A 26,274-nucleotide genomic window follows, 5' to 3' on the forward strand; every position below is an offset into this window, starting at 1 on the left:
TACCGAAAATCTGTCTTGTATCTTAGTGCAGACCTCTGGGAAGATCAGTGAGCCAATCACACAAGCAGGAAATGACATTTCTAGGTATTGCTGTGTATACCATTTGTGTACAGAACGCCTCCAGGTAGCCGTATTGTATTTCACAGAAAATTGCAGCATTGAAAAGGAAAAGTGATTTTTAATAGCATTCAATTACAATATGACTTGTGTCGTAATTTTATATGCTATATTATGGTTTTTTTTTTGCTAATTTTTTCCCATGAAAGTGGAATTACCCTTTAAGGGCAGCACAGTGGCTAAATGGTTAGCACTGGCAGTACTGGGGTCATTGGTTCGCATCCCAAACCAAGGCACCAGCTGTCTGGAGTTTGCATGTTCTCCCTGTGCCTGCGTAGGTTTCCTACAGATACTCCAGTTTCCTCTTACGCCCCAAAGACATGCTGGAAGCAGGGGCGGACTGACCATTTGGAAACTCGGGCACTGCCCAAGGGCCCGGGGTCAGTAGGGGGCCCCATGAGATGCCCCTGGTACCTTTTTTATAGGCTTTTTTGAGTTTGGGCAAGGACACAGGGGCCCCATGATCCCCTATTGCCCAGGGGCCCCATGAGTTGTCAGTCCGCCCCTGGCTGGAAGGTTAATTGGCTCCTGTCTAAATTGGCCCTAGTAAATTTAAGTTAGGGACCTTAGATTGTACGCCCCCTGAGTGTTAGGGACTGATGTGAATGTACAATATATATGTAAAGCAGTGCGTAAATTGACAGCACGATATAAGTACCTGAAATAAATAAATAACAAATAAGACACACCCCACTCAGTAATGCTAATATGGTAAAAAAAAGTAGTTGCCTGATGTGAAGGATACAATGAAATTAAATGCTTGTTGCTATCCCTGTGTTTAATTTACACCCACAGATATCACTGCTTGATCCTTAAACAAGATGGTCTCCTTATCTACGACAATGTGGACTCTGGTCCTTTCACAGCTCATTCCAGTTTTTCATTCAGATGATCAAAAATGCCGTTTGGATGTCTCCCAGCTGGAGGCGATGGTGCAGCCTGGAGATATCATGATTGGTGTGGTGTTACCTCTACACTTTGATAAGGTCTACCAACAAGTCCTCTTTAAGGAGAAGCCACCTAAGACCACCTGTACAATGTAAATAGAGTTTAACTTGCCCTGGTTTTATGCCTACCCAGTGAATCCTTATTGAGTATGTTCTAGCCAACCTACACTAACCAGCCACTTTATTAGGTACACCTTGCTAGTGCCACGAAAATCTCCCCCACACCATGACCCCACCACCAGTCTGAACCATTGATACAAGGCAGGATGGATCCACCACACCATGACCCCACCACCAGTCTGAACCATTGATACAAGGCAGGATGGATCCACCACACCATGACCCCACCACCAGTCTGAACCATTGATACAAGGCAGGATGGATCCACCACACCATGACCCCACCACCAGTCTGAACCATTGATACAAGGCAGGATGATGGATCCACCACACCATGACACCACCACCACCAGCCTGAACCATTGATACAAGGCAGGATGGATCCACGACACCATTACACCACCACCACCAGCCTGAACCATTGATACAAGGCAGGATGGATCCACCACACCATGACACCACCACCACCAGCCTGAACCATTGATACAAGGTAGGATGGATCCACCACACCATGACACCACCACCACCAACCTGAACCATTTATACAAGGCAGAATGGATCCATGCTTTCATGTTGTTTACACCAAATTCTGACCCTACCATCTGAATGTCGCAGCAACCAGTCTGCCCATTCTCCTCTGACCTCTGACATCAACGGGGCACCCTGGTCCACACAACTGTTGCTCAATGGATATTTTCTCTTTTTTTGGACCATTCTCTGTAAACCTTAGAGATGGTTGTGCGTGAAAATCCCAGTAGATCAGCAGTTTTTGAAATACTCAGACCAGCCCGTCTGCCACCAACAACCATGCCACATACAAAGCCACTTAAATCCCCTTTCTTCCACATTCTAATGCTCAGTTTGAACTTCAGCAAGTTGCTTCACCCCGTCTAGATGCCTAAATGCATTGAGTTGCTACCATGTAAATGGCTGATTAGCTATTTGTGTTATTAAGCAATTGAACAAGTGTACCTAGTAAAGTGGCCGGTGAGTGTATATTCCACTGAATGGTGTTAATGGTTAATATAAAAATGTTTTCCTTTCTCCTGGGATTTGCAATTCTTCACATTGCAGCTGAGGTCTCATGGTATCTATGGGATTAGCTGGAAGCACTGATATTTAGGCATCAGCAAATGCACCAACCATGATCTTCCTTTTTGGTAGAGATCATGTGAATAACACAGCTGTGCTCATAAGTTTATATACCCTTGGTGGAACTTTCCAGAAAATATGAGTGATCCTGCAAAACGCTATTTGATTTCAGAATGTTGGTCAGATGAAGCTATCATCACAGAATTTTGTGTGCCCTTTGACAATGATACAGATAACTGAAAGCACTCAGATTGCCCTTTTGAAAAAAATTATACACCCTTGAATGTTTGAGCTGATACTATGCACTCAAGTTGACATGATAGGCTGAAATGTCATTGAAGGGTAATCATCCACACCTGTGGCTTGTTTGAATGTATTAGTGTCTGTGTATAGTAATGGAGGCCATAGATGGGGAGAAAACCGGCCGATTTTTCTTTAAAAAAAAATGAAAAATCGGTCGTTCAAGCGGCCGACGTTACCAGGAATGGTAAAAAAAATCGGCCGATTTTCATCCTGTCTACAGCCGGCAAAAAGTGTCCCTGCAGAGAGCTCCGCTATTTCTTTGACAGTTCTTTGACATTTATAGCGGTTGCAACAATGTATCTATTTGTATCCATTTAGGATACAGATGTTTTTATTCGGAAACAAATAGATACATTGTTGCAACCGCTATAATTGTCAAAGAACTGTCAAAGAAATAGCGGAGCTCTCTACAGGGACACTTTTTGCCGGACTGGAATTCCTCTTCTTCTTCATCCTCTTCTTCTTCTTCCTCTTCTTCTTCTTCATCCTCTTCTTCTTCATCATCCTCTTCTTCATCCTCTTCTTCATCTTCCTCTTCTTCTTCATCCTCTTCTCCTTCTTCTTCTTCATCCTCTTCTTCTTCATCATCCTCTTCTTCATCCTCTTCTTCATCTTCCTCTTCTTCTTCATCCTCTTCTCCTTCTTCTTCTTCATCCTCTTCTTCTTCTTCTTCTTCTTCTACTTCTACTTCTTCATCTTCTTCTTCATCCTCTCCTTCTTCTTCTTCTTCCTCTTCTTCAACCTCTTCTTCTTCTTCTTCCTCATCCTCTTCTTCATCCTCTTCTTCTTCATCCTCTTCTTCTTCTTCTTCTTCTTCATCCTCTTCTTCATCTTCTTCATCCTCTTCTTCTTCTTCATCCTCGTCTTCATCTTCTTCATCCTCTTCTTCATCCTCTTCTTCTTCTTCATCCTCTTCTTCATCTTCTTCATCCTCTTCTTCCTCTTCCTCTTCCTCTTCCTCTTCTTCATCCTCTTCTTCAGCTTCTTCATCCTCTTCTTCATCCTCTTCTTCATCATCCTCTTTATCCTCTTCTTCTTCTTCTTCTTCATCCTCTTCTTCTCCATCCTCTTCTTCATCTTATTCATCCTCTTCTTCTTCTTCTTCTTTATCTTCTTCTTCATCCTCTTCTTCTTCTTTGTCTTCTTCATCCTCTTCTTCTTCATCCTCTTCTTCTTCTTCATCCTCTTCTTCTTCATCCTCTTCTTCATCCTCTTCTTCTTCATCCTCTTCATCCTCTTCTTCTTCTTCTTCTTCCTCTTCATCCTCTTCTTCTTCATCCTCTTCTTCTTCCTCCTCTTCTTCATCCTCTTCCTCTTCTTCTTGTTCTTCTTCTTCTTCATCCTCTTCTTCTTCATCCTCTTCTTCTTCTTCCTCTTCTTCTTCTTCATCCTCTTCTTCATCCTCTTCTTCTTCCTCTTCCTCTTCTTCTTCTTCATCCTCTTCTTCTTTTTCTTCTTCTTTTTGTCTTCCTCTTGCAGGTCACTGCTCATGCGCAGATTTTTTTATCGGTAAAAAGATCGGCTGATTTGCCCATAATTGCCGCGAAAATCGGCCGATCGGCAAAATCGGCCGATTTTTTTCCAACTTTACCGATAAAAAAAATCTGCCAAAATACCGAAAAATGGCCAAACAATTAACCCACTAACGATCCGAAAACCTGCCGATTTTATTTTCGCACGAAAAATCGGCCGATTTTCAACCCATCTATGGCCTGCATAACTGAGTTTCTAAGCTCTTGAGAATCCCTTTGTGCTTCATTCAGGATTGTGCCTGCTTTACTGGTTACTATAAGTCCTAATCCCCACAGGGAATTTAGTCCCTGTGCATGTTACTCTAGGTCAGTGTTTCTCAACCTTTTTCAGTCAAGACACCCTTTAAAATTATGGACAGTCTTGAGGCACCCCATTCTAAAATGTGAGAAACTATTCTAATAGTTTTATATAACGCAGCAACATCCACACATGTAGGACACCCAACATTAGAGGTGATTTATTCTTTTAATCAAAAACACTTCTGCACACTGGTACTGACTAGTATTCCAGTGTTTCTCCTCTCCCTCAGTTTTTCTCCATCACTTATGGAGGGGGTGGGGGAGGGTCAAACTAGGATGCTGTGCAGGCGACTGACAACCTTCTCATCAACTGATGATGTCATTGGCTGTCAAGACGCCTGCGGCTAGAAGGTTGTAATGGTGCGCAATGAAAACCTGTGGCTTTGTGTAACTAAAAGGCAGAATTGTTCCACCCGCTGGCTTGTATAAACATTTTGGGCAAATTTAGGCTGCTATAGGTGATGCCACACTAGCAAGCTATATTTCCTGACCACTTGTACAAGAACAAGCATTACATAGACTTTATGGTCACAACCAGTGGAGTCAACAAGGTCTATGAAAAGAAGCACACCATCCCTACCATGAAGTATGGAGGTGGATCTCTACTGAGCTGCAACAGCACAGGGACGTAGAGGAAAATCTGCATTTATCTACCCTGAAGTTGTACATTGGGGAAGGGGGGGGGGGTTATTTGAACCTTCCAACATGACAATAATCCAGAACATAATGCGAAGTTCCAGTCATGTTTGTGTTTATTAAAAGTCAGCAGCTACATAAACTGTATCTGCTGACTTTTAATAAACACACACTTACTTGTCCCAGGGTCCAGCGATGTTCTCACCCGCACCATCTCTTCTCTGCTTCTTCTCTCCCCGACACCGGCATCACAACTGTGGGCACCAGGCTGTGACAGCTTGTGGCTTTACAAATCAATTCATTTGGGGTTTTTTTGTTGTGACAATAACACGTGATCACTGTGACCAATCACAGCTAGTGACACAATTGCATACAGTAGATAGCATGAAAGGAAGCCAGCTATTGTTTACAATTGTTATTGATGGGTCACATGGAACTGGCAACGGGCCGGTACACTGATCTGTCATTGGCTGTTTCCAAGGTACACAGCTGGTGACAGATCTTACCACAGCGCGGCCACGCGATCCGTAAAGATAGGAAATGAAAAAAAGTGAGCGCTGATCCTAGAAAGCAGCTAAGCACTCTAAGTAACCAATAAATACTTATACAGAATAATATAAATAAAAGTGCAGCGCTAAGTGATAAATCTGAAAGTTGTCCACTATAAGTCCAGTTCATATAAACGTGCCAGGTGACAAACGGAAATCCACAATGGTGATCGGTGAGGAAGTAGCAGAAATGCGCACTCACCAGAAGGCGGATATATATAAGCAGTATATATCAAAAGCTCATGGATCCTCGGTCAAGAAGAAACAGGTCTGGTCACTGTGGATTAGCCTTTCCTTTCCTCAAGGGTGCAGAGCAAAATTCTTCCTCCTCTTAGGTGGATCAGCAGACGTTGTCGCTGCAATGATCTGTACGGACTCAGGAAGTGAGATGGCCGGAGAAATAATCCTGTTATACAATGTTACCAATACCTTTAACAGGATTATTTCTCCGGCCGTCTCACTTCCTGAGTCCGTACAGATCACTGCAGCGACAACGTCTGCTGATTGGCCCACGCCGGCTCCCGTAGTATCCCTCCTAGAGGCTGCCGGGAGTTGTAGTTTGCTGCATTTCCCAGTGTTTCCCTGTCATGGCTGCCTCCAGTTAGGAGTACCTCTTCGCAGAGTCCTTATTAGGAATCCAAGCATCCACCTAAGAGGAGGAAGAATTTTGCTCTGCACCCTTGAGGAAAGGAAAGGCTAATCCACAGTGACCAGACCTGTTTCTTCTTGATCGAGCATCCATGAGCTTTTGATATATACTGCGTGTATATATCCGGCTTCTGGTGAGTGCGCATTTCTGCTACTTCCTCACGGATCACCATTGTGGATTTCCATTTGTCACCTGGCACGTTTATATGAACTGGACTTATAGTGGACAACTTTCAGATTTATCACTTAGCGCTGCACTTTTATTTATATTGATCCGTAAAGATAGCATATGACGCCTATCCAGATCGATGAGAGTCCTGCTTGGCCGTCATTTTGCTATTGGCCGGGCAGGAAAAGATTAAGAAAATAATAATAATAACGATAATAATGATAATAATAAATGTGATTATTCATGTTTTCCTAAAAAAATGGTCCACTTCTACAAATTCTGCAAAAAGTATGCAAACTTATGAGCACAATTGTACCTCTTCATTGGTCATGGCTGATACCGGAAGACTAAGTTACATTTTTCAGTTGTATTGAAATTTTTTTTTAAAACAATATTATCTTCAATCTGCTTTATAGATCTGCTAAAAAAAATACTATACAACAGATTGCAAAACAAAATGTTTATCGCACAGTAAAAAAACAAAAAACAGATCTCCTAAATCGCAATTTAATTTCAGTTTTGATGTGTAAATTTTTCCAGGATCTTCCAGGCCCTGTAAAAGAAGTAAGTGTATACCTTTCTCTAGGCCCTTGTCTTGAAATGCTGTCACCTCAATGCTCCTTGATAGTTGTAGGCAGGATTTTTTTTTCAGCAGGAAAGTGGGGGAACGAGGTTTCAGCACCTCCAGCACTCAATGAATGTAATGCCAAGGAGTGATGGGTGTGTTGGAGGAATTATTGTTGCTGGCCGCTAGGAAAGCTATTGTAGCTGGGGTATCTATTGTTTGTTGTGAGAGATCTGTTTTTGCTAGGAAAAATCTACTGTTGATGAAGGGGTCTATCGTTTCTGGCTGCTGTGGGGTCTATTGTAATGGTTGCGCCTGCTGTTGCTTGTGAGGGATCTATTGTTGCTGGGGGTCAGTTGTTGCTGGGAGGGATCTATTGTTGATGGAGGAGTCTATTGTTGCTGGCTGCTGGGGGCCTATTGTAATGGTTGTGTCTACTGTTGCTTGTGAGCGATCTATGGTTGCGGGGGGGGTGGAGCTGTTGTTGGGAAGGATCTACTGTTCATGAAGGGTTCTTGTTGCTGGCTATTGGGGGTCTATTGTATTGGTTGTGTCTACTACTGCTTGTGAGGGATCTATTGTTTCTGGGGGTTCGTTGTTGCTGGGAAGGATCTGCTGTTGAGGTAGGGGTCTGTTTTTTATGGCTGCTGCGAGATATATTGTTGCTGGGGTGGCTCTATTGTTACTGAGGGGATGGTTTGTTGCAGGGGGTCCATTGTTGCTGGGAAGTCTAATGTTGCTGGCTGCACGGGATCTATTTTATTGCTTTTCATCAATAAATTCCATACAGAATTACTTAGCACAACACAATGATACTTTTTTATTATTATTATTCAGGATTTATGTAGCGCCAACAATTTTCTCAGCGCTGTACAAAGTGAAGGCAGACATTACAGTTACAATACAATTTGGTACAAGGGGAAACAGAGGGCCCGGCTCGTCAGAGCTTACAATCTAGGAGGAGGGGTTGAGTGATACAAAAAGGTAATAGTTGTGGGGGATGAGCTGATGGAGGAAATAAATGGCGGTTTACTAGGTAGAAGCAGGATAGGCTTCTTTAAAGAGAAAGGTTTTCAGGGATCGTCTAAAGGTGGATAGATTAGGACACAGCCGGACAGATTGGGGTAGGGAGTTCCATAGGATGGGAGAAGCTTAGGAGAAGTCCTGGAGGTGAGCATGGTAGGAGGTGACACAGAAACTAGAGAGCAGAAGGTCTTGGGAGGATCGAAGAGAGCGGTTTGGTTGATATTTTGAGACCAGGTTGGTGATGTAGTTGGGGGCAGAGTTGTGGATGGCTTTGTAAGTTGTTGTAAGTATTTTGAATTTTATTCGTTTAGGCAAGTGTAAGCCAGTGGAGGGATTGGCAGAGAGGGGTGGAGGACACTGAATGGAGGCCAGCGGAGGGATTGGCAGAGAGGGGTGGAGGACACTGAATGGAGGCCAGCGAAGGGATTGGCAGAGAGAGCAGATACTTAACGGTTGATAAGGTGGATGAGTCTGGCAGCAGTATTCATGATGGACTAGAGGTGAGATAGCCTATATAAAGGTAAGCCAATGAGGAAGGAGTTGCAGTAGTCGAGACAAGAGATTACCAGGGAGTGAATTAGGAGCTTTGTGGTATCATTGGTTAAAAAGGGGCGTATTCTGGAGATGTTGTGGAGGTTGAGGCGGAATGATTTGGACAGGGATTGGATGTGGGCCTGAAAGTATAGTTCAGAATCCAGGATTACACCTAGTACCCTAGCATGCAGGGATGGTGTCAGGGTCCTGTCCACGGCAGAAGTTCTGGAAGTTCTGGCATTTCTGCCAGTACCCTGCATGTCCGCAGAAGCGCACGTCAGATTCAGTCTGGTGCCAAGCGGCCTTTATAAGGAGGCTCATCACTTCCTCAAGTTGCTGGATGATCTCTAGCTCCCCGTGCCCTGTTCCTGTTTCCTGTGAATGTGACCTGTGATTTCCTGATACCGACTCAGCTTGCTCCTGGACCCGTCTACTCTGCTTTACCCCTGATCTGACCTCGGCTTGGCTTACGGATACTCTCTCTCTCTCTCCTCTGTGTATGACCACGGCTATACCATCTGACTATGTCTTCTCTGATTCCCACCTGGTACCTGAGCTTGGCTTGAACCAACTACCCAGTAAGCATCTAAATCCCGGAAGGGCTTGCATACCACGCACAGGTGCCTCATGTCTGCAGACCTATCTCAAAGCACCAGCTGTGCTTCTGAGTGGACCACCAACCAGCACTCCTACAGGCAACCTGTGCAACTTTGGGCCTGACTCCCGCTGTCCCACTCTTAGGGGAGTCTGGAACTTAGCCGCAAGGGAAGCCCTCTCTCCATTGGCCTCCATCACCAGGTACGTGATAGATGGGTTGATAGTGGTGCTATTGATCCTGACAGAGAAATCAGGGGAAGAGGCACGTGGAGGAGGAAATCTTATGAGTTCACTTTTGGACAGGTTGAGTTTGAGAAAGTGGTGTGACATCCAGTCTGACATGTCTGTTAGTAAATCTGTGATATGCAAGGAAACTGATGGGGTGAGCTGAGGAATAGAGAGATAGATTTGTGTGTCATTAGCATAGAAATGGTATTGGAAGCCATCAGCTGACCCAAGGAAGAAGTGTAGATCGAGAATAGAAGAGGTCCAAGGACAGAACCTTGGGGGACCCCGACAGTAAGAGGAGTAGGAGAGGAGGAATTAGAGTTGTAAGTGACACTGAAGGTGCTGTGAGATAGGTAAGATTCGAACCAATGGCGAGTATGGTCACATAGACCAAGTAAATATAGTTTTTTGAGGAGGAGGGGGTGGTCAACTATGCCAAAGGCAGCGGAGAGGTCCAAGAGTAAGAGTAAGGAATAGTGACATTGGTTTTAGTGGTTAGTAAGTCATTTGTGAGTTTTAGGAGAGCAGTTTCTGTGGAGTGTTGTGGGTGAAATCCAGACTGAAGGGAGTCGAGAAGGTTATTTTCAATAAGGTGGCAGCTCAGCCGGTTGCAGACTAGACCTTCAAGGAGTTTGGAGGCAAAAGGGAGTAAGGAGATGGGTCTTAGGTTTCTAAGATTGGTGGGGTCCAGTGAGCCCTTTTTAAGTATGGGGGTGACTAGCGCATGTGTTAGAGAGTTGGGGAAGATGCTAGTAGAAAGGGAGAGATTGAAGATATGAGTTAAAGAGTGAAGGATAGAGTCAGAGGGTGACCCTAGTATTTGTGAGGGAACGGGGTCCAGGGGGCAAGTGGTTAGGTGGGCTTTAGAAAATAGTTTACCAACCTCCTCTGTAGTAGCTGGGTTAAACAAGGGAAGTGTAGATTGTGCAGGTGGACAAGGAGTGTAGGGTGAGGAAGATATACTGTACAGTGGAGATCTCGTCATGAATTGTATCAATCTTATTTTTGAAGTGATTAGCGATCTCCTGGGCAGTGAGTGAGTTAGTGGGTGGAGGTAGAGAAGGACGAAGTAGAGAGTTAAAGGTAGAAAAGAGTTGAACGGGATTGCATGAGAGGGTGTTAATGGGAGCAATAAAATAGGTCTGTTTGGCAGTGTGCAGACTAGAATTGTATTTTTGAAAGGCAGATTTATATCAGTCGAAGTCTTGCTGGGTCTTAGTCTTACGCCATAAATGCTCAAGAGCACAGCTATATTTTTTGAGGCATTCTTTATTGAGACGTACAGGATCTAGAAGACCCTGCATGTCTTCTCTGTGATCCATTAGATGTATTGCAATGCAAACCGCATTGCAATACATCTTTCCCCAGCTACTCTGGCCAGGAAAGTGACAGCCGTGACCCGGAAGTGACGTCATGGACACCCACAATAGCTTTCCCCAGGTCTGCAGATGGGCAAGCGGAGCCCGGTTACATGCCAGCAGTGCGCCTATATGTGGGAGTTGGGGACTGTGGAAGCGATCGGTGGCAGTGGAGCCACCTGATAAGCAGGAGTCTGCCTTTTAGTTTTATACACAATCCTGGTGGCTGCAGCCACTGGATTGTCTATAAACCCCCCTGCTGTCAGGTCCGTAGAGCACACGGACCTGGCAGCGAAAGGGTTAAAGCCTATGGATAGTAAAAACCCTCCCTGGCTGCCCTGGCACTACAAGTCTTAAATGCTTGTTTAGGTCAAGGAGACCTGGAAAAGCAGTTACACTTACCCAGTGCTCTCCTCTACTCCCCTACACTCTGGAGGTGGACTGTTCCTCAGCATCCTCATGCCCAGTGAAGGGCTATAGGCTTTCCATTGTACTTGATGACATTGGAGGACCTGTTACCCATCGGAGCATAGGGGAGAAGTAGCTATGGGGACTGGTCTAGCAGCACAGAAAGAACCTGCATTAGTGGACAACTGAAGTACAGCTGCTTTTTCCGGCCCCTTAGACCAAATAAGAATTTAAACCTCACGGTGTGGAGGCAACCCCACTGCAACAGAGGATTTTTCCTGGAATTTAGCTTTCATCCTCTAGGGGCTATCCATAACAAAATACAATGTTTTGGCTGGGGTTGGGCTTTACCCTTTTGTAAGAGTCTAATGAGAGGTACACTTTCATTATTGTTTCTGAAAACGAAATAAAACATTATCTACTGTACTTTCTTCAGGTTCCACCTTGAAACCTTTCAGCAGATCCAAGCCTTGGTGTTTGCTGTAGATGAGATCAACAGTAATTCCAATGCCAATTTTACCCTCGGGTTTCAACTCTTCGATTCTTGTAATGTTATTCACTATGAATTACAAGCTACTTTACAAACACTGACCGGACTCGGCACTGCCATTCCTAATTACCGCTGCCTCAGTGATGTCCCTCTCAGTGGAATAATTGGTTCTGCATCTTCCACGCATTCAATGCTGCTGGCTCATATATTGGGACTCTACAGATACCCTCAGGTGAGATATTATATGAATTTTATGTATATTATTTATTGTATTTACTTTCTGCTGCTTATGTAAAACCACCAAATTGAACAGCAATACTCAGACACAAGGAAGAGCCATAAAACTGTCCTCTCCGCTCCTCGCATGACCTCCTGCTCACTAGCTCCCTTGTCTCCTCCTCCTATGCTCATCTCCAGGATAGATGGGGGCACTTTAATTAAATTTTTTTTTTAATTAATAATTTATTTATTTTTACATTGTCACATTACATTTTTTTAAAATCGCTTTTATTGCTGTCACAGGGAATGTAAACATCCCCTGTGGCAGCAATAGACATGTGACAGGTACTCTTTATAGAGGAATCTGGGTTCTATAAGACTGCAAATCCCATCTCACCTCCGCACTTGAAATCATTCAAAACACCAAGATCAGTTTTTAAAAAATGGCGCCGATAGTTTCCTAGTAAAGCAGGTCAGGTCATCACTTCCAGCTTACTATAACCCCTGGTTCACATCTATGCGAGTGTGCCACTGCTGATCCGCATGAAAATCCGTGCAGCCGCACCACCTGCACAGAGAAATGCAGTTCTAATGGCATGCCACCCGCACTGGAAAACACATCCGTACTGGGGACTGAAGTTCCCGTGAGGGCTACATTTTCCAAAGAAGTGCAGAGACTTCTTTCCCTGCGTGTCACAGGCACGGGAGTCCATTCAAATGAATGGGCTCTCGTGCCCGTGCAAAACGCGGCCCTCACAGCTGCATAGATGTGAACCAGGGGTAAGGGAGAGATGATCAAAGCTGATCCCATCTTTGTTTGGCTGTCCGGTCACCCAGCGGACATGCCGGTTGGTCATTTAGGTCTCCCGTTGGGACAGAGGATCCTAAGAGAGTTGCAGAATGCAGCAGAAGTGGGGGCAGGGAGAACATCCCCTCCCACTGCTTGTACAAGAGAGACGACCACAGGCTCTAAAAAACAGTCCTGGGGTGATGCCTGCAGATGCAGGCACTACTCTGGTATAACCACCGAAGCCCCAGTGGGTCTGCAATTGGTTAAATGATGTTGATCAAATCGAGCAAACTTTGGTGTGCTGGATATTCACCAAACGCTTGAACATTTTTAAAACCCTAAACAAAGCAGCCAAATTCCTTTGAAGTCTATATAAGACAAATATAGATTTTTTTCCTGGTAAATTTGCAGACTTTAGGGTGGAAGCATGGGTATATGGGCACTGCCATGGGGGACAGCATGGGTATATGGGCACTGCCATGGGGGACAGCATGGGTATATGGGCACTGCCATGGGGGACAGCATGGGTATATGGGCACTGCCATGGGGGACATGTACCAATGCAAAAAAAAATAAATACATAAAATAATGTTCAGCAGGAAGCCAGTCTTTAAATGAGGCTTACAGAGCAACATTAAACATACACAATCCCTTTAAATAACATGCTTGGGGGATGCACAAATGGCATACCTGTAGGAGAAGAACTTAAAGTAAAACTATAGCATAACCTTTTTTTTCATTTTGAATAGAGTAAGGAAAGGTCATAACCCCAACCAGTTTATATTTTGACATCTGTCTCCCATGGGGGAGATTTTCCTCCACTTCCTGCCCCATAGCCAAAACAGGAAGTGAGAGGAAATCCCTGAAAATTAAGGGAATCCCTTGGGGACCCATAGGTCACCAGAGCTAGTGTCCCTATTGGAAGATTCGTAATAAAAGCAATACATTTGTTTGATTCATTTTATAAATTTTATCTATATCATAAATTGAAAAAATTGGATTTCTTTTATTCAATCTAGGTAAGCCATTATTCAACTAGCCGCCTTTTGAGCGACAGGTCAAAGTTCCCTTCCTTCTTTAGGACAGTGCCTAGTGATGAATTCCAGTCTCGTGGACTTGCCAAGCTTCTCTTACATTTTGGTTGGACTTATGTGGGTCTCCTGGCTGTGGACAATGATTATGGACAAGATGGGATTCGGCTGGTCAGACAGGAGATAATGAAGACTGGAGTGTGTGTTGCCTTCACCGAATATATTCTAATAAGGAAGCCCAACCGCAATGCTCCACACATAGTCCAAGTAATCAAGAAGACACCAGTTCGTGTCATAGTGGTCTTCTCAACTGATCCTGATTTAGTTCCTGTTTTTGAGGAGATGATAAAACAAAATATTACAGGAAAAATATTTGTTGCCAGCGAAGGCTGGTCTACATCCACATTGTACCTCAAGAGCAGATTCTCAAACCTTCTCTCTGGGACAATTGGTCTTTCATTCTCCAGTGGGACAATTCCTGGGTTTGGAGACTTTATTAAAAAAGTCCATCTATCCAAGGGGCAGGAATGGGTGAAGCTGTTTTGGGAAGAGACTTTCAACTGCAGAATTCTAGATAATGCTACAGAATATTTTCCAACATCAGTGGAAGTATGTAATGGAACTGAGAATCTAGACAACATCCAGAATAGCTACACCGATGTCTCCAGTCTAAGAATCACCAATAAAGTCTACAATGCCGTCCATGTTTTGTCCAAAGCTTTGGATGATTTTAGAAGCCAACATGGAAGCCACACAGGGATCCAGAATTTCAAACCATGGCAGGTAAGAGAACAAAAACAATATAGATATATACAATATAATGTAATAGGTGGCATAACCAAAGATATAAAATGTATCTCTATTTCTCTTTTTTGGGATTTGTTTTAAAAAAAAAAGCATAATACCAGTTTGTTAGTTGTATTAATGTTTTAATGTTTTCAGTTTCAAACTTGCAGTCAGTTACCTATCCAATGCAAATCTATAGAAGCAATAACCTCTACCGTGAATGTTGATGGGCTCTACTCTGTTCATCAACAAAAAACTAGAAATGTGCAGTTTTTTTAGGTACAAAATTCGGATGAAATTTTCATTTTTCGGAGATTTGGATGTACCAGAAACTCTTTATAACAACAGTAACAAATTTTAATGAATCCAAAATAAATTATAAGGAGACAACAAAATTAATTTGTTTCATTGAGTTGTTTGAAGCATCCAATGTAATGAATGATCCAAATTGATTTGTGAATAGCTGGTTGTTAAGTAGCGGGCGACTGCCCTGTCCTTAACAACTATGACTTCATCTGCTGTCAGCGGCTTCCAAAATGTATACAAAAGAAGAGCCAGCATTAGAAATAATTAAAAAAAAACCCAGTGTGGGGGTCCCCTCTAATTCATACAGATTTTAAGGGGGACCCCATGCCAAAAGAGAATTGTGTGGGGTCCATCACAAAATCCAAACCAGGCCCTTAGGTCTGGTATGAATTTAAGAGGAGCTCCACACCAAAAAAATGCCTTGTGGTCCCCCAAAAATCTATACTGTTATCTGAGCATGCAGCCCTCCGGGGGGCGAGCGAGCACACCTCCTCCTGAACCATACCAGGCCACATGCCCTCAACACAGCGGAGTGCTTTGGTGGAGGGGTTCCCCCCTCCAAAGCACCTTGTCCCCATGTTAATGAGGACAAGGGCCTCTTCCCCACAACCCTGAAATAGCGTTTGCAGGAGTGTTGGGGGTAGCTCATCGGAATCTAGAAGTCCCCTTTGACAAGCACACCCCCATATCCCGGCCCCTTGGGCTACACAATACCCCTACGTATTCACTAAAAAAAGTGCAAAGTAAAAACACAGACAGTTTTTGACAAGTCCTTTACTCAAACCCCCCCCCCCCCAAAAAAAATAAATAAATGTCACTCCAAAGTAGATTCAACATCATTCTCGTTGGGAACCATCCCCTGACCCACATTAAACAAAAATCCTGCTGCCTGCCAAATATGACCGGTCCCATCCAGGGACACTTTCCAAATGACAGCTGCTTCTCCCTTGCCAGTAAGTAAACATGGGGACGAGGTCACCCAGTGACACTCCCCAATGATATCATGCACAGGGGTCCTTGAGTGATGTGGGGTTTTATTACTTTGCACATTTTTTGAAGAAATGAGTAGGGGGGAAGCGGGATCTGGGGGGCCCCAGATTCTGGAAGCTCCTCCACAACCACCAGACCAGGGTTTTGGGGAAGAGGCTCTTGTCCTCATCAACATGGGGCAAGAAATGTTGGGGGAGAGTCCAATTTCCCCCAAAGCACCTTCTCATGTTAAGGGCATGTGGCCTGGTATGGTTCAGAGGGGCACTCGCTCATCCCCCCTTTCCATGTTTGGATAAGGGTTTGCTTTGGATTGTGGGTGGGGGACCCCACGCCATATTTTTTTTGCATAAAGTTCCCCTTAAAATCCATACCAGACCTATGGACCTGGTATGGACCTTGAAGGGGACCCCATATTTTTTTCTTTGGCGTGTGGTCCCCCTTAAAATCCATATGTAGCACTACCCCCGAAGGAGCTGTTTGATAATGCTTGTCACCAGTGGTTGCCCTAACCTTGCAAGCCTCCCGACACCTCTGACAGTCTGCATTAAGACATATTTCAACAGTATGAAATAATGATGCAAGAGACATCTTTAGTAACACCTCAAAAGGGTAGACAACAGAACGAAGGTTTAGGAGGTACATCCCCAGTTAATACATAAAAGCAAAACACTGATAAAAGGGAAATAACCAAAAAGCAACGGCTAACAAATTATACGGTCACAAATGGTACATTGTAACTATGTAACTGCAACTCCAGCAGCAGGAGGGGGAAGGAAAGGCCTGTTGACTTATCAGCTCCCTATGGGCCATTGATGTCACAATAGGGAATGCAAAGAATGTTATATATATATATATATATATATATATATATATATCGGACATCGGACACAGTCGATGACATATCTGAGTACCGGCCCCGTTTCCAGTACCATGTGACCTGCTGTGACCAATCACATCAGGTCACATGACAGTTGTATACAATGGATGGCTTCCTTTCATGCCATCCATTGTACACTAGTGTGTCTAGCTGTGAATGGTCATAGCGATCACATGCACAAGCTGGGCCAATCCCAGCCCAGCTGTGTCATGTGATTAGCCGTGGCCAAATCACAGCTAAGCACAAAAAAAATCCCTGAATGAATCGATGTCATTCAGGTAAATGCTTGCTTGTAACAAAGAAATTATTTGCTATAAGCAAATTGTGTAAAAAAAAAATATACTGATCACTTCCCCAAAGTAGTATAATGTTACTATGGTACCATTGTACTACTTTGGTCGTAGTAAAATATTAAAAAAATCTTTAAAAAATTAAACAAAATTATAATTTGTTTTTCGTGCTGTCACCAGTCAGTGTCCTGGATCACCTCCATGTCAGTTATATGATGATGCTGCACTGGTGACAGTATGTAAAAACAAAATAGTGAAAATATATTTTTTTTTTTCATTTTCCGAAAAATGATGACAAAATAATTACAACTTCAAAAAACTTGCCATGCCTCTTATGAAATACGCCGGACTGTCTACTTTACAAAAAGGGGTAATTTGGGGGATATCTGTAGTGTCCTGACATTTGGGGGATATCTGTACTGTTCTGACTTTTGGGGGATATCTGTACTGTCCTGACTTTTGGGGGATATCTGTACTGTTCTGATATTTGGGGGATATCTGCACCGTTCTGACATTTGGGGGGATATCTGTACTGTCCTGACATTTGGGGGATATCTGTACTGTTCTGACATTTGGGGGATATCTGTACTGTTCTGACATTTGGGGGATATCTGTCCTGTCCTGACATTTGGGGGATATCTGTCCTGTCCTGACATTTGGGGGATATCTGTACTGTTCTGATTTTGGGGGATATCTGTACTGTCCTGAGATTTGGGGGATATCTGTCCTGTCCTGACTTTTGGGGGATATCTGTACTGTTCTGAGATTTGGGGGATATCTGTACTGTTCTGACATTTGGGGGATATCTGTCCTGTCCTGACATTTGGGGGATATCTGTCCTGTCCTGACATTTGGGGGATATCTGTACTGTCCTGACATTTGGGGATATCTGTACTGTCCTGACATTTGGGGGATATCTGTACTGTTCTGACATTTGGGGGATATCTGTATTGTCTTGACATTTGGGGGATATCTGTACTGTTCTGACATTTGGGGGATATCTGTACTGTTCTGCCATTTTTGGGCCTCAAGAAATTAGATTGTACTTCAGGATTGATCAATTTCAGATATATTCCATAGTTTGTGAACTATAGAATATATCTGGCCTAAATTTATGAAGAACAATTATTTATTTGCAAACGTTTATAACAGAAACAAAGAAAAATTTGGGTTTTTTTAAAAAAAAATTTTTTAATTTAGCAAAAAATAAAAACCCCAGTGTTGCTTAAATACCACCAAAAGAAAGCTCTAGTTGTGTGAAGAAATTTATAAAAATTTTAGTTTGGGTACAGTGTTGCATGACCGCACAATTGTCATTCAAAGTGTGAGATCGCTGAATCCTGAAAAATGGCCTGGGCAGGAAGGGGGGGGAGTGCCCAGTATGGAAGCAGTTAAACAATCTCCATATTCACCCAGAAGCACCTAGGTTAACCACTTCATGTCCGGACACTTTCACCCCCTTGCTGCCCAGGCCAATTTTCAGCTTTCAGTGCTATCACACTAAGAATGACAATTGCGCGGTCATGCAACACTGTACATATATGAATTGTTTAGCATTTTTTGAGACAGATAAAACTTTATTTTGGTGGTATTTATTCACGGCTGGGATTTTTTTTTTCTATGTAAAAGAAAAAGTCCAAACATTTTGAAAAAACGTGTTTTTCTTATAACATTTTGCAAATAAATAATCTTTCTTCATAAATCTTGGCCAAAATGTATTCAGTTATCTTTTTAGAAAAAAAAATAACCCAAATTAGTTTATAACCAAAAATTATAATTTTTCTAAATTTTTTTTTCATTTTTAATTTTTTTTATACTATTATTTGTTTTTTTTTATATTATTATTTATGTTTTTTGGGGGGCTTTTTTTTACATACTGTCACCCTAGCAGTACAGTGTCACCATAGCAGTACATAGTGGGGGGTGATGAAGATTTTTTTATTTATTTATTTATTTTTTTACACTGATTTTTTTTTACACCCATAAAGGCTGTAAAAGCAATCATTTCTCCTTCTCTCTGGCTGCATTCTTGCAGCCATTGAGAAATACTGTGTGAGCTGTGATTGGTCACAGCTTGTCACATGGTACAAGGCTGTTGTGAATAGCCCTGTACCATGTGACCTCTGTGATCATTCACAGATTTCACACGTAGTAAGCAATGATGTCAGAAGTGACATCTTGCTTACTACTCTTCATGTGATCACTGATTGGTCAATCAATTATTTGATCTAAGGATCAGAGAGGAGTAGACTTCTAAAGACTTCCTTCATTTGTAGGGGTATATTTCACAACTATCAAAAATTGTATGTTATGTCACTTACTTCTTTCACTTTTTCAGCTCCTCTGGTATGTGAAGAAGGTCAGAGTGAAGCTGAGTAATGGAAGGGAGCTTTACTTTAATGAGAATGGAGACCCACCAGCAGTCTATGACATCATGAACTGGCAGCTGAACCCAGACGGCTCCATAAGACAGGTCAAGGTTGGCAGCTTTGACATTACAGCCTCGTCGGGTCAAATCTTCTCCATTGACTCAAACGCCCTAATGTGGGCTACTGGAGACAGTAAGGTAAAGCTTTTTAAATAAGATGCTAGCATCTGGCCTCCCCTGGTCTACATCATGGAAAATATACACTCACAGACCCAGGGGCGGACTGACCATTTGGAAACTCGGGCACTGCCTGAGGGCCCGGGGTCAGTAGGGGGCCCCATGAGATGCCCCTGGTACCTTTTTCATAGGCTTTTTTTGAGTTTGGGTGAGGACACAGGGGCCCCATGATCCCCTATTGCCCGGGGGCCCCATGAGTTGTCAGTCCGCCCCTGCACTGACCAATGTATTAGGTACACCTGTTGGGAACACAAATTGCTAATTAGCCAATCACATGGCAGCAACTCAATGCATTTAGGCATCTAGACGAGGTGAAGACAACTTGATGAAGTTCAAACCGAGCATCAGAATGGGGAAGAAAGGGGATTTAAGTAACTTTGAACGTGGTATGGTTGTTGGTGCCAGACAGGCTGGTCTGAGTATTTCAAAAACTGCTGATCTACTGGGATTTTTACAAGCAACCATCTCTAGAGTTTACAGAGAATGGTCCGAAAAAGAGAAAATATCCAGTGAGCGGCAGTTGTGTGGAGGGAAAGGCCTTGTTGATGTCAGAGGTCAGAGGCAGGGCTGTGGATAAGGGGGTACCACCAGACCTCCTGTACAGGGCCCAGGCTAGCAGGGGGGCCCAAGAAGTTGGGTGAATCGTATTTGGGTGGGGAGGGTGATTGGCATGGCGAGGGGGGCAGTTATTGTAACTGATCCCCTGTATGGCTCTCTCTGCAGCAACTGAAACCTGGCTTCTTCTCCTCTCCCTCCTGCTGGCAGCTGCTGCTGCAGAGAAAACCCTACAGAGGATCAGTTCCAGTAATTGCCCCCTCGCCATGCCAATCACCCTCCCCACCCAAATACGATATACTGTATGTTAAAATGCATTTTAATTACAAAATATATGAAAAATATTTTTTAAAATACATTTCAAATATACTGTATGTCTTTAAAAATACAAATCTACATTTTTGGAACGCATTTACAAATATATGTCAAAATATATGTTAAAATGACTTTTTTATATGTTAAAAAAAATCTGAATATACTTAAAAAATATATATTTTTAAAAATATTTTCCATATATTTTGTAATATATAAAAAATGTATTGTGTGTGTGTGTGTATATATATATATATATATATATGCACGCAATGCATATTTTTATATATTACAAAATATATGGAAAATATTTTTAAAAATGTATATTTTTTAAATATATATATATATATATATATATATATATATATATATATATATACATATATTGAAAAATATTGAATATGGCCAAATTTGTAGCATTTGAAATATATGGCAATATATTTGGGAAGAACATTTTTCAAATATATTTCAAATATACATGTATTCTTCTTCCATGTGGGTATAGCACACGTTATTCCTCAAAATAACACACATTAATATATGTGCATTAGTGCACCACACAGATGTAAGTGGGGTCCAAGGGCGGACTGGCCATTTGGAAACTCGGCACTGCCCGAGGGCCCGGGGTCAATAGGGGGCCCCATGAGATGCCCCTGGTACCTTTTTCATAGGCTTTTTTGAGTTTGGGCAAAGACACAGGGGCCCTATGATCCCTAATTGCCCGGGGGCCCCATGAGTTGTCAGTCCACCCCTGGTGGGGTCTTATATTTGCTGTGCATGAGCATCTCAATGTCCTCTCCAAAAGAATGAATGGAATTTTTCTGGACATGTGAAAAAGTAGGGAACCAGCTGGAGGAGTTTGCTGATGAACATCTCAATTGGATGAATAGGGCCAGATGTGTGGATAAGTGAGCATAAGGCTGTCCATACACTATACAATTCTCGGTACTTGTCTGTTAATTCACCGAATTTATTTATTCAATATAGTTAACATAGTTTAAAAGTTTTATTTTAAACAAATTACTTAGCTAGGATGTCAGTAAAGTGGGTCTCTCTCTCTCTCTCTCTCTCTCTCTCTCTCTCTCTCTCTATATATATATATATATATATATATATAAAATAATATATATTAATATATAATATATATTGAATAAATAAATCCAGTGAATTAACAGACAAGTACCCAATTCTCTGTCCAATTTCTGCCAAATTTCCTTTAGATTTACCTTCAACTATGTAGTGCAAGCGCCTGCCTAATTGGATACAATTGAAAGTGTTGTTAGGTTTGACCTCATATATAGTTACATAGTTAGTCTGGCTGAAAAAAGACAAAAGTCCATCCAGACTACCATAACCATATTATATGGTTTTTGGTAAATCTAAGCCAAAAATCTCAAGAAAATTGTATAATGTATGGCCAGCCTTAGATTGTTGGGAGGAGGTGGGGGTAATTTGAAGGATATCCTTCAAGTAGTCAGATTGTGTCCTCAACCCTGACATTTAGGGGGAGATTGACTAAAAGTGGAGCGCTCAGATTCTGGTGCAGCTGTGGAAGGTAGCCAATCAGCTTCAACCTTCAGTTTGTTCAATTACGCTTTGACAATAAAACCTGGAAGCTTTTTTTGCTTATAGCGCAAAAAATAAAAAATGCACAGGCAATCAAATACCAGCAAAAGAAAGCTCCATTCGTGGGAAAAAAAGGACAAAAATGTCATCTGGGTGCAGCGTTGCATGACCGCGCAATTGTCAGTTAAAGTAGCACAGCGCCGTAACACAAAAAATGGTCTGGTCAGGGGGGGGGGGGGGGGTAAATCTTCTGGAGGACAAGTGGTTCATAGATGTCTTTTTGTCATGTTGCAGAAATGAACAACTTTCTCTTTGCCAGGTACCCCGGTCAGTCTGCAGCGAGAGTTGTCCGCCTGGTTTCAGGAAGGTAGCTATAACCGGTCAGCCTGTTTGCTGCTATGAATGCATTTCCTGTCCAATAGGAGAGATTTCAGGTACCATGGGTAGGTGAATCATCTTCTGCCTTCTAATTTGTGTTTGTATCTATTGATACATGAACGTTTATCGGGAAGATAGAGGGGAGGGAACAACGTCGCTTTTGATTTTTGTAGGTGATGCTTAAACCATTAACAATGAGAGATATTAAAGTATAACTATAGGCAAAACCCTTTTTTTCATTTTATTATAACCCCTGTCAGATTTATTTTTTGTGTTCGATTTCAGAGTTTTCCCTTCACTTTCTGTTCCATAGCCAAAAATGAAAGTGAGTGTAAATGAAGGTAATTCCCTTGGGGATCCCAGGACACCAGAACTAGTGTCCCCATTGGAAGAGTTCCCCTCTATTAGGCCCCTTTCACACGATCGTTCCGTATGTCCGTTTTTCATCTGTCCGTTTATAGAGGAAAAACAGACCCCCCCCCATGTATTTCTATGGACTTGCGGATGTAAATGGATAAACATCTTTTTTACGTCCGTTAATGTCTGCGTCTGTTAACATACGATTTTTTGAACGGAAGAAAACTCTATTTTTCTTCCGCAAAAAAAAAAAAACCCAGAACGAATGAAAAACGGATCTAAACAGATAAAAAACAGATGTAAACCAGATGTAAATGGATGAAAAACAGATGTAAACAGGTGAAAAATGGATGAAAAACGGAGGTAAACCGGATGTAAATGGATGAAAAACGGATGCAAATGGATGAAAAACGGATGTACACCGGATGTAAGTGGATGAAAAATGGATGTAAACAGATGAAAAACAGATGAAAAATGGATCTAAATTGATCTAAACAGATGAAAAACAGATGAAAAATGGATGTAAACCAATGTAAATGAATTAAAAACTGATCTAAACAGATGAAAAAGGGATCTAAATGGATCTAAACGGATGAAAAGATGAAAAACAGATGTAAACGGATGTAAACAGATGAAAAATGGATGAAATAAACATGAAAAAATACAGATCTAAACGGATGATAAACAGATGTAACCAGGATGTAAACGGATGAAAAACGAATTTAAATGGATGAAAAATGGATGTACACCGGATGTAAGTGGATGAAAAATGGATGTAAACAGATGAAAAACAGATGAAAAATGGATCTAAATCGATCTAAACAGATGAAAGACAGATGTAAATGGATGAAAAACAGATGTAAACAGGTGAAAAATTTGTGAAAAACGGAGGTAAACCGGATGTAAATGGATGAAAAACGGATGTAAATGGATGAAAAACGGATGTACACCGGATGTAAGTGGATGAAAAATGGATGTAAACAGATGAAAAACAGATGAAAAATGGATCTAAATTGATCTAAACAGATGAAAAACAGATGAAAAATGGATGTAAACCAATGTAAATGGATGAAAAACTGATCTAAACAGATGAAAAAGGGATCTAAATGGATCTAAACGGATGAAAAGATGAAAAACAGATGTAAACGGATGTAAACAGATGAAAAATGGATGAAATAAACATGAAAAAATACAGATGTAAACGGATGAAAAACAGATCTAAACGAATGATAAACAGATGTAACCACGATGTAAACGGATGAAAAACGGATTTAAATGGATGAAAAATGGATGACAAACGGATGCAAACCGGATGTAAATGGATAAAAAACGGATGTAAACAGATGAAAACTGGATCTAAACGGATGAAAAATGGATGTAGACCGGAAGTAAATGGATGAAAACTGGATGTAAGTGGATGAAAAACGTATGTAAACCGGATGTAGATGATTGAAAAACGGATGTAAACATATGAAAAACGGATGAAAAACAGATGAAAAATGGATCTAAATTGACCTAAACGGATGAAAAACAGATGAAAAATGGATCTAAATTGATCTAAACGGATGAAAAACTGTTGAAAAATGGATATAAACCAATGTAAATATATGAAAAATTATGTAAACAGATGAAAAACTGATCTAAATGGATCTAAACGGATGTAAACAGATGAAAAATAGATGAAAAAAACAGATTAAAAAAACGGATGTAAACAGATGAAAAAATGGACTGAACTGAAGAAAAAAAAGGGAACGCCCCTGTGAAAGGACCTGGGGCGGACTGACCATTTGGAAACTCGGGCACTTCCCGAGGGCACGGGGTCAGTAGGGGACCCCATGAGATGCCCCTGGTACCTTTTTTCATAGGCTTTTTTGAGTTTGGGCAAGGACACAGGGGCCCCATGATCCTCTATTGCCCGGGGGTTCCCAAAAGTTATCAGTCCACCCCTGGAAAGGACCCTTACTGTTCTTTTACTTTCACTTTTAATGATGATGGTAGAAATGACAAATAGAGAGGGGGAATCTCCTTAGCGGGGACACAATAAAAAATAACAGGGCTTCTAATCCCTCCAAAACTAAAAGAAGTTTCCCCTTTAGTTCTACGTTAAGGACAGAATTCTGTATTTCTGTATTTTTCTGTTATACGGTATGTGCACATTTCATACTTTGCCTACTTTATTTTGCAGATGCTTTGGATTGCTTCAAGTGTCCGTGGGATAAGTGGCCAAATCTTCAGAAAACCGAGTGTCTGCAGAAGGCCAAGGATTACCTGTCTTATGAGGACCCATTGGGCGCGACCTTGGCTGTAGCCAGTGCCTTGTCTTCGTTGATACCTGGCTTTATTTTGAAACTTTTTGTTCAGCATAAAAGCAGCCCTATAGTGAAAGCCAACAATTACTCCCTGAGCTGTCTTCTTCTCTTCTCTCTCTTGTTTTGCTTTCTCTGCTCTTTAGTTTTTATTGGTTACCCACAGCCAGAGAAGTGTCTCATCCGCCAAGTGGCGTTTGGCTTGGTTTTCACGCTTTGCGTGTCGTGCATTTTGGCAAAAACCCTCATGGTAGTTTTTGCCTTCATGGCTACCAGGCCTGGCAGCAGACTGAGGAGATGGACAAGACCAGAAGCCTCCTATTCAATTATTATGACATGTTTTTTAATACAATTGATCATTTGTATTTCTTGGTTGTGTGCTGCTCCGCCATTTCCACAATACAACATCCAGTCTCCACCAGTAGTTATTGTTGAGTGTAATGAGGGTTCTCCCCTTGCTTTCTGGACCATGTTGGGTTATCTCTTTCTTCTGGCCACCATAAGTTTAGTTGTGGCTTTCCTGGCTCGGAAACTCCCAGACAGTTTCAACGAGGCCCAGTTTATTGCTTTTAGTATGTTTGCCTTCCTTTGTGTCTGGATATCTTTTATCCCAGCATTCTTCAGTGCTCAGGGAAAATATACAGTGGCCACGGAGATCTTTGCCATTTTGACTTCCAGTTGGGCTCTGGTCATCTGCATGTTTCTTCCTAAATGTTTCATCATATTGTTCAGATCCGACATGAACACCAGAGAGTATTTCACCAGAGCCAACTTTAACAGAAAACAAACATAAACAATCTGGCTCACCTGTACTGCCATTGATGGAAGGATGGAAGGATGGAATTAACAAACAAAAGCTAAATGCAATATCAAGACTCTTCTAAAAACCACCAATACGTATATTTTGTGTATATATTAATAAACAAGCTTCTTTTTTGCTGTCCAATAAAATTGAATGTTTTGGGAGCTATAAACTGTTATTTTGTTTAGTATGTGGAAGTGGAGGACTGGTACTTGGCAAACCAGGTGCCACTGGTACCAAATTGATGTGTTGGTTGACAGTGGTGTATGCATGGTATGACTTGTATGGCATGTGCCCTTGGTTCCATCTGAAACGGGTGCTTGAGTATGCTATAGCCACCCCTAAAAACCTGTTAGTACCCATGGGCACCTTCATCGGATTAGTAAATCAAAGCACCCTTATTTTATTGTTAGGCCCCAGATTTCCCAGGGTCATCTATTTAATGGCCCGCTGCAGTATGTATTTCAATCGTGCAGATGGGTCGGCC

The 26,274-nt window shown here is 42.0% G+C and overlaps 1 protein-coding gene across 1 annotated transcript; it reads left to right on the forward strand.

Annotated features, from left to right (window-relative positions):
* Positions 1-959: 959 nt before the first annotated feature.
* LOC149448963 (extracellular calcium-sensing receptor-like) lies at positions 960-25,903 on the forward strand. Its single transcript, XM_089694015.1, has 6 exons — positions 960-1,156; positions 11,564-11,849; positions 13,646-14,440; positions 19,245-19,472; positions 22,264-22,387; positions 24,865-25,903. Exons 1-6 carry the CDS (start codon positions 960-962, stop codon positions 25,776-25,778), a joined length of 2,544 nt encoding a protein of 847 aa, XP_089550141.1. The 3' UTR covers positions 25,779-25,903.
* Positions 25,904-26,274: the final 371 nt, after the last annotated feature.

Source organism: Staurois parvus, unplaced genomic scaffold (genome assembly GCF_062004578.1).
Source record: "Staurois parvus isolate SC_StPar_1 unplaced genomic scaffold, SC_StPar_1.0 ptg000647l, whole genome shotgun sequence".
Taxonomy (NCBI): domain Eukaryota; kingdom Metazoa; phylum Chordata; class Amphibia; order Anura; family Ranidae; genus Staurois; species Staurois parvus.

Bases quoted from the DNA above. Each gene is read 5' to 3' on its own strand.
- LOC149448963 (XM_089694015.1), top strand. From the start codon at position 960: ATGTGGACTCTGGTCCTTTCACAGCTCATTCCAGTTTTTCATTCAGAT. The intron at 11,850-13,645 runs GTGAGATATTAT...TATTCAATCTAG, and splicing joins GACTCTACAGATACCCTCAG to GTAAGCCATTATTCAACTAG. The intron at 19,473-22,263 runs GTAAAGCTTTTT...TCTCTTTGCCAG, and splicing joins GGGCTACTGGAGACAGTAAG to GTACCCCGGTCAGTCTGCAG.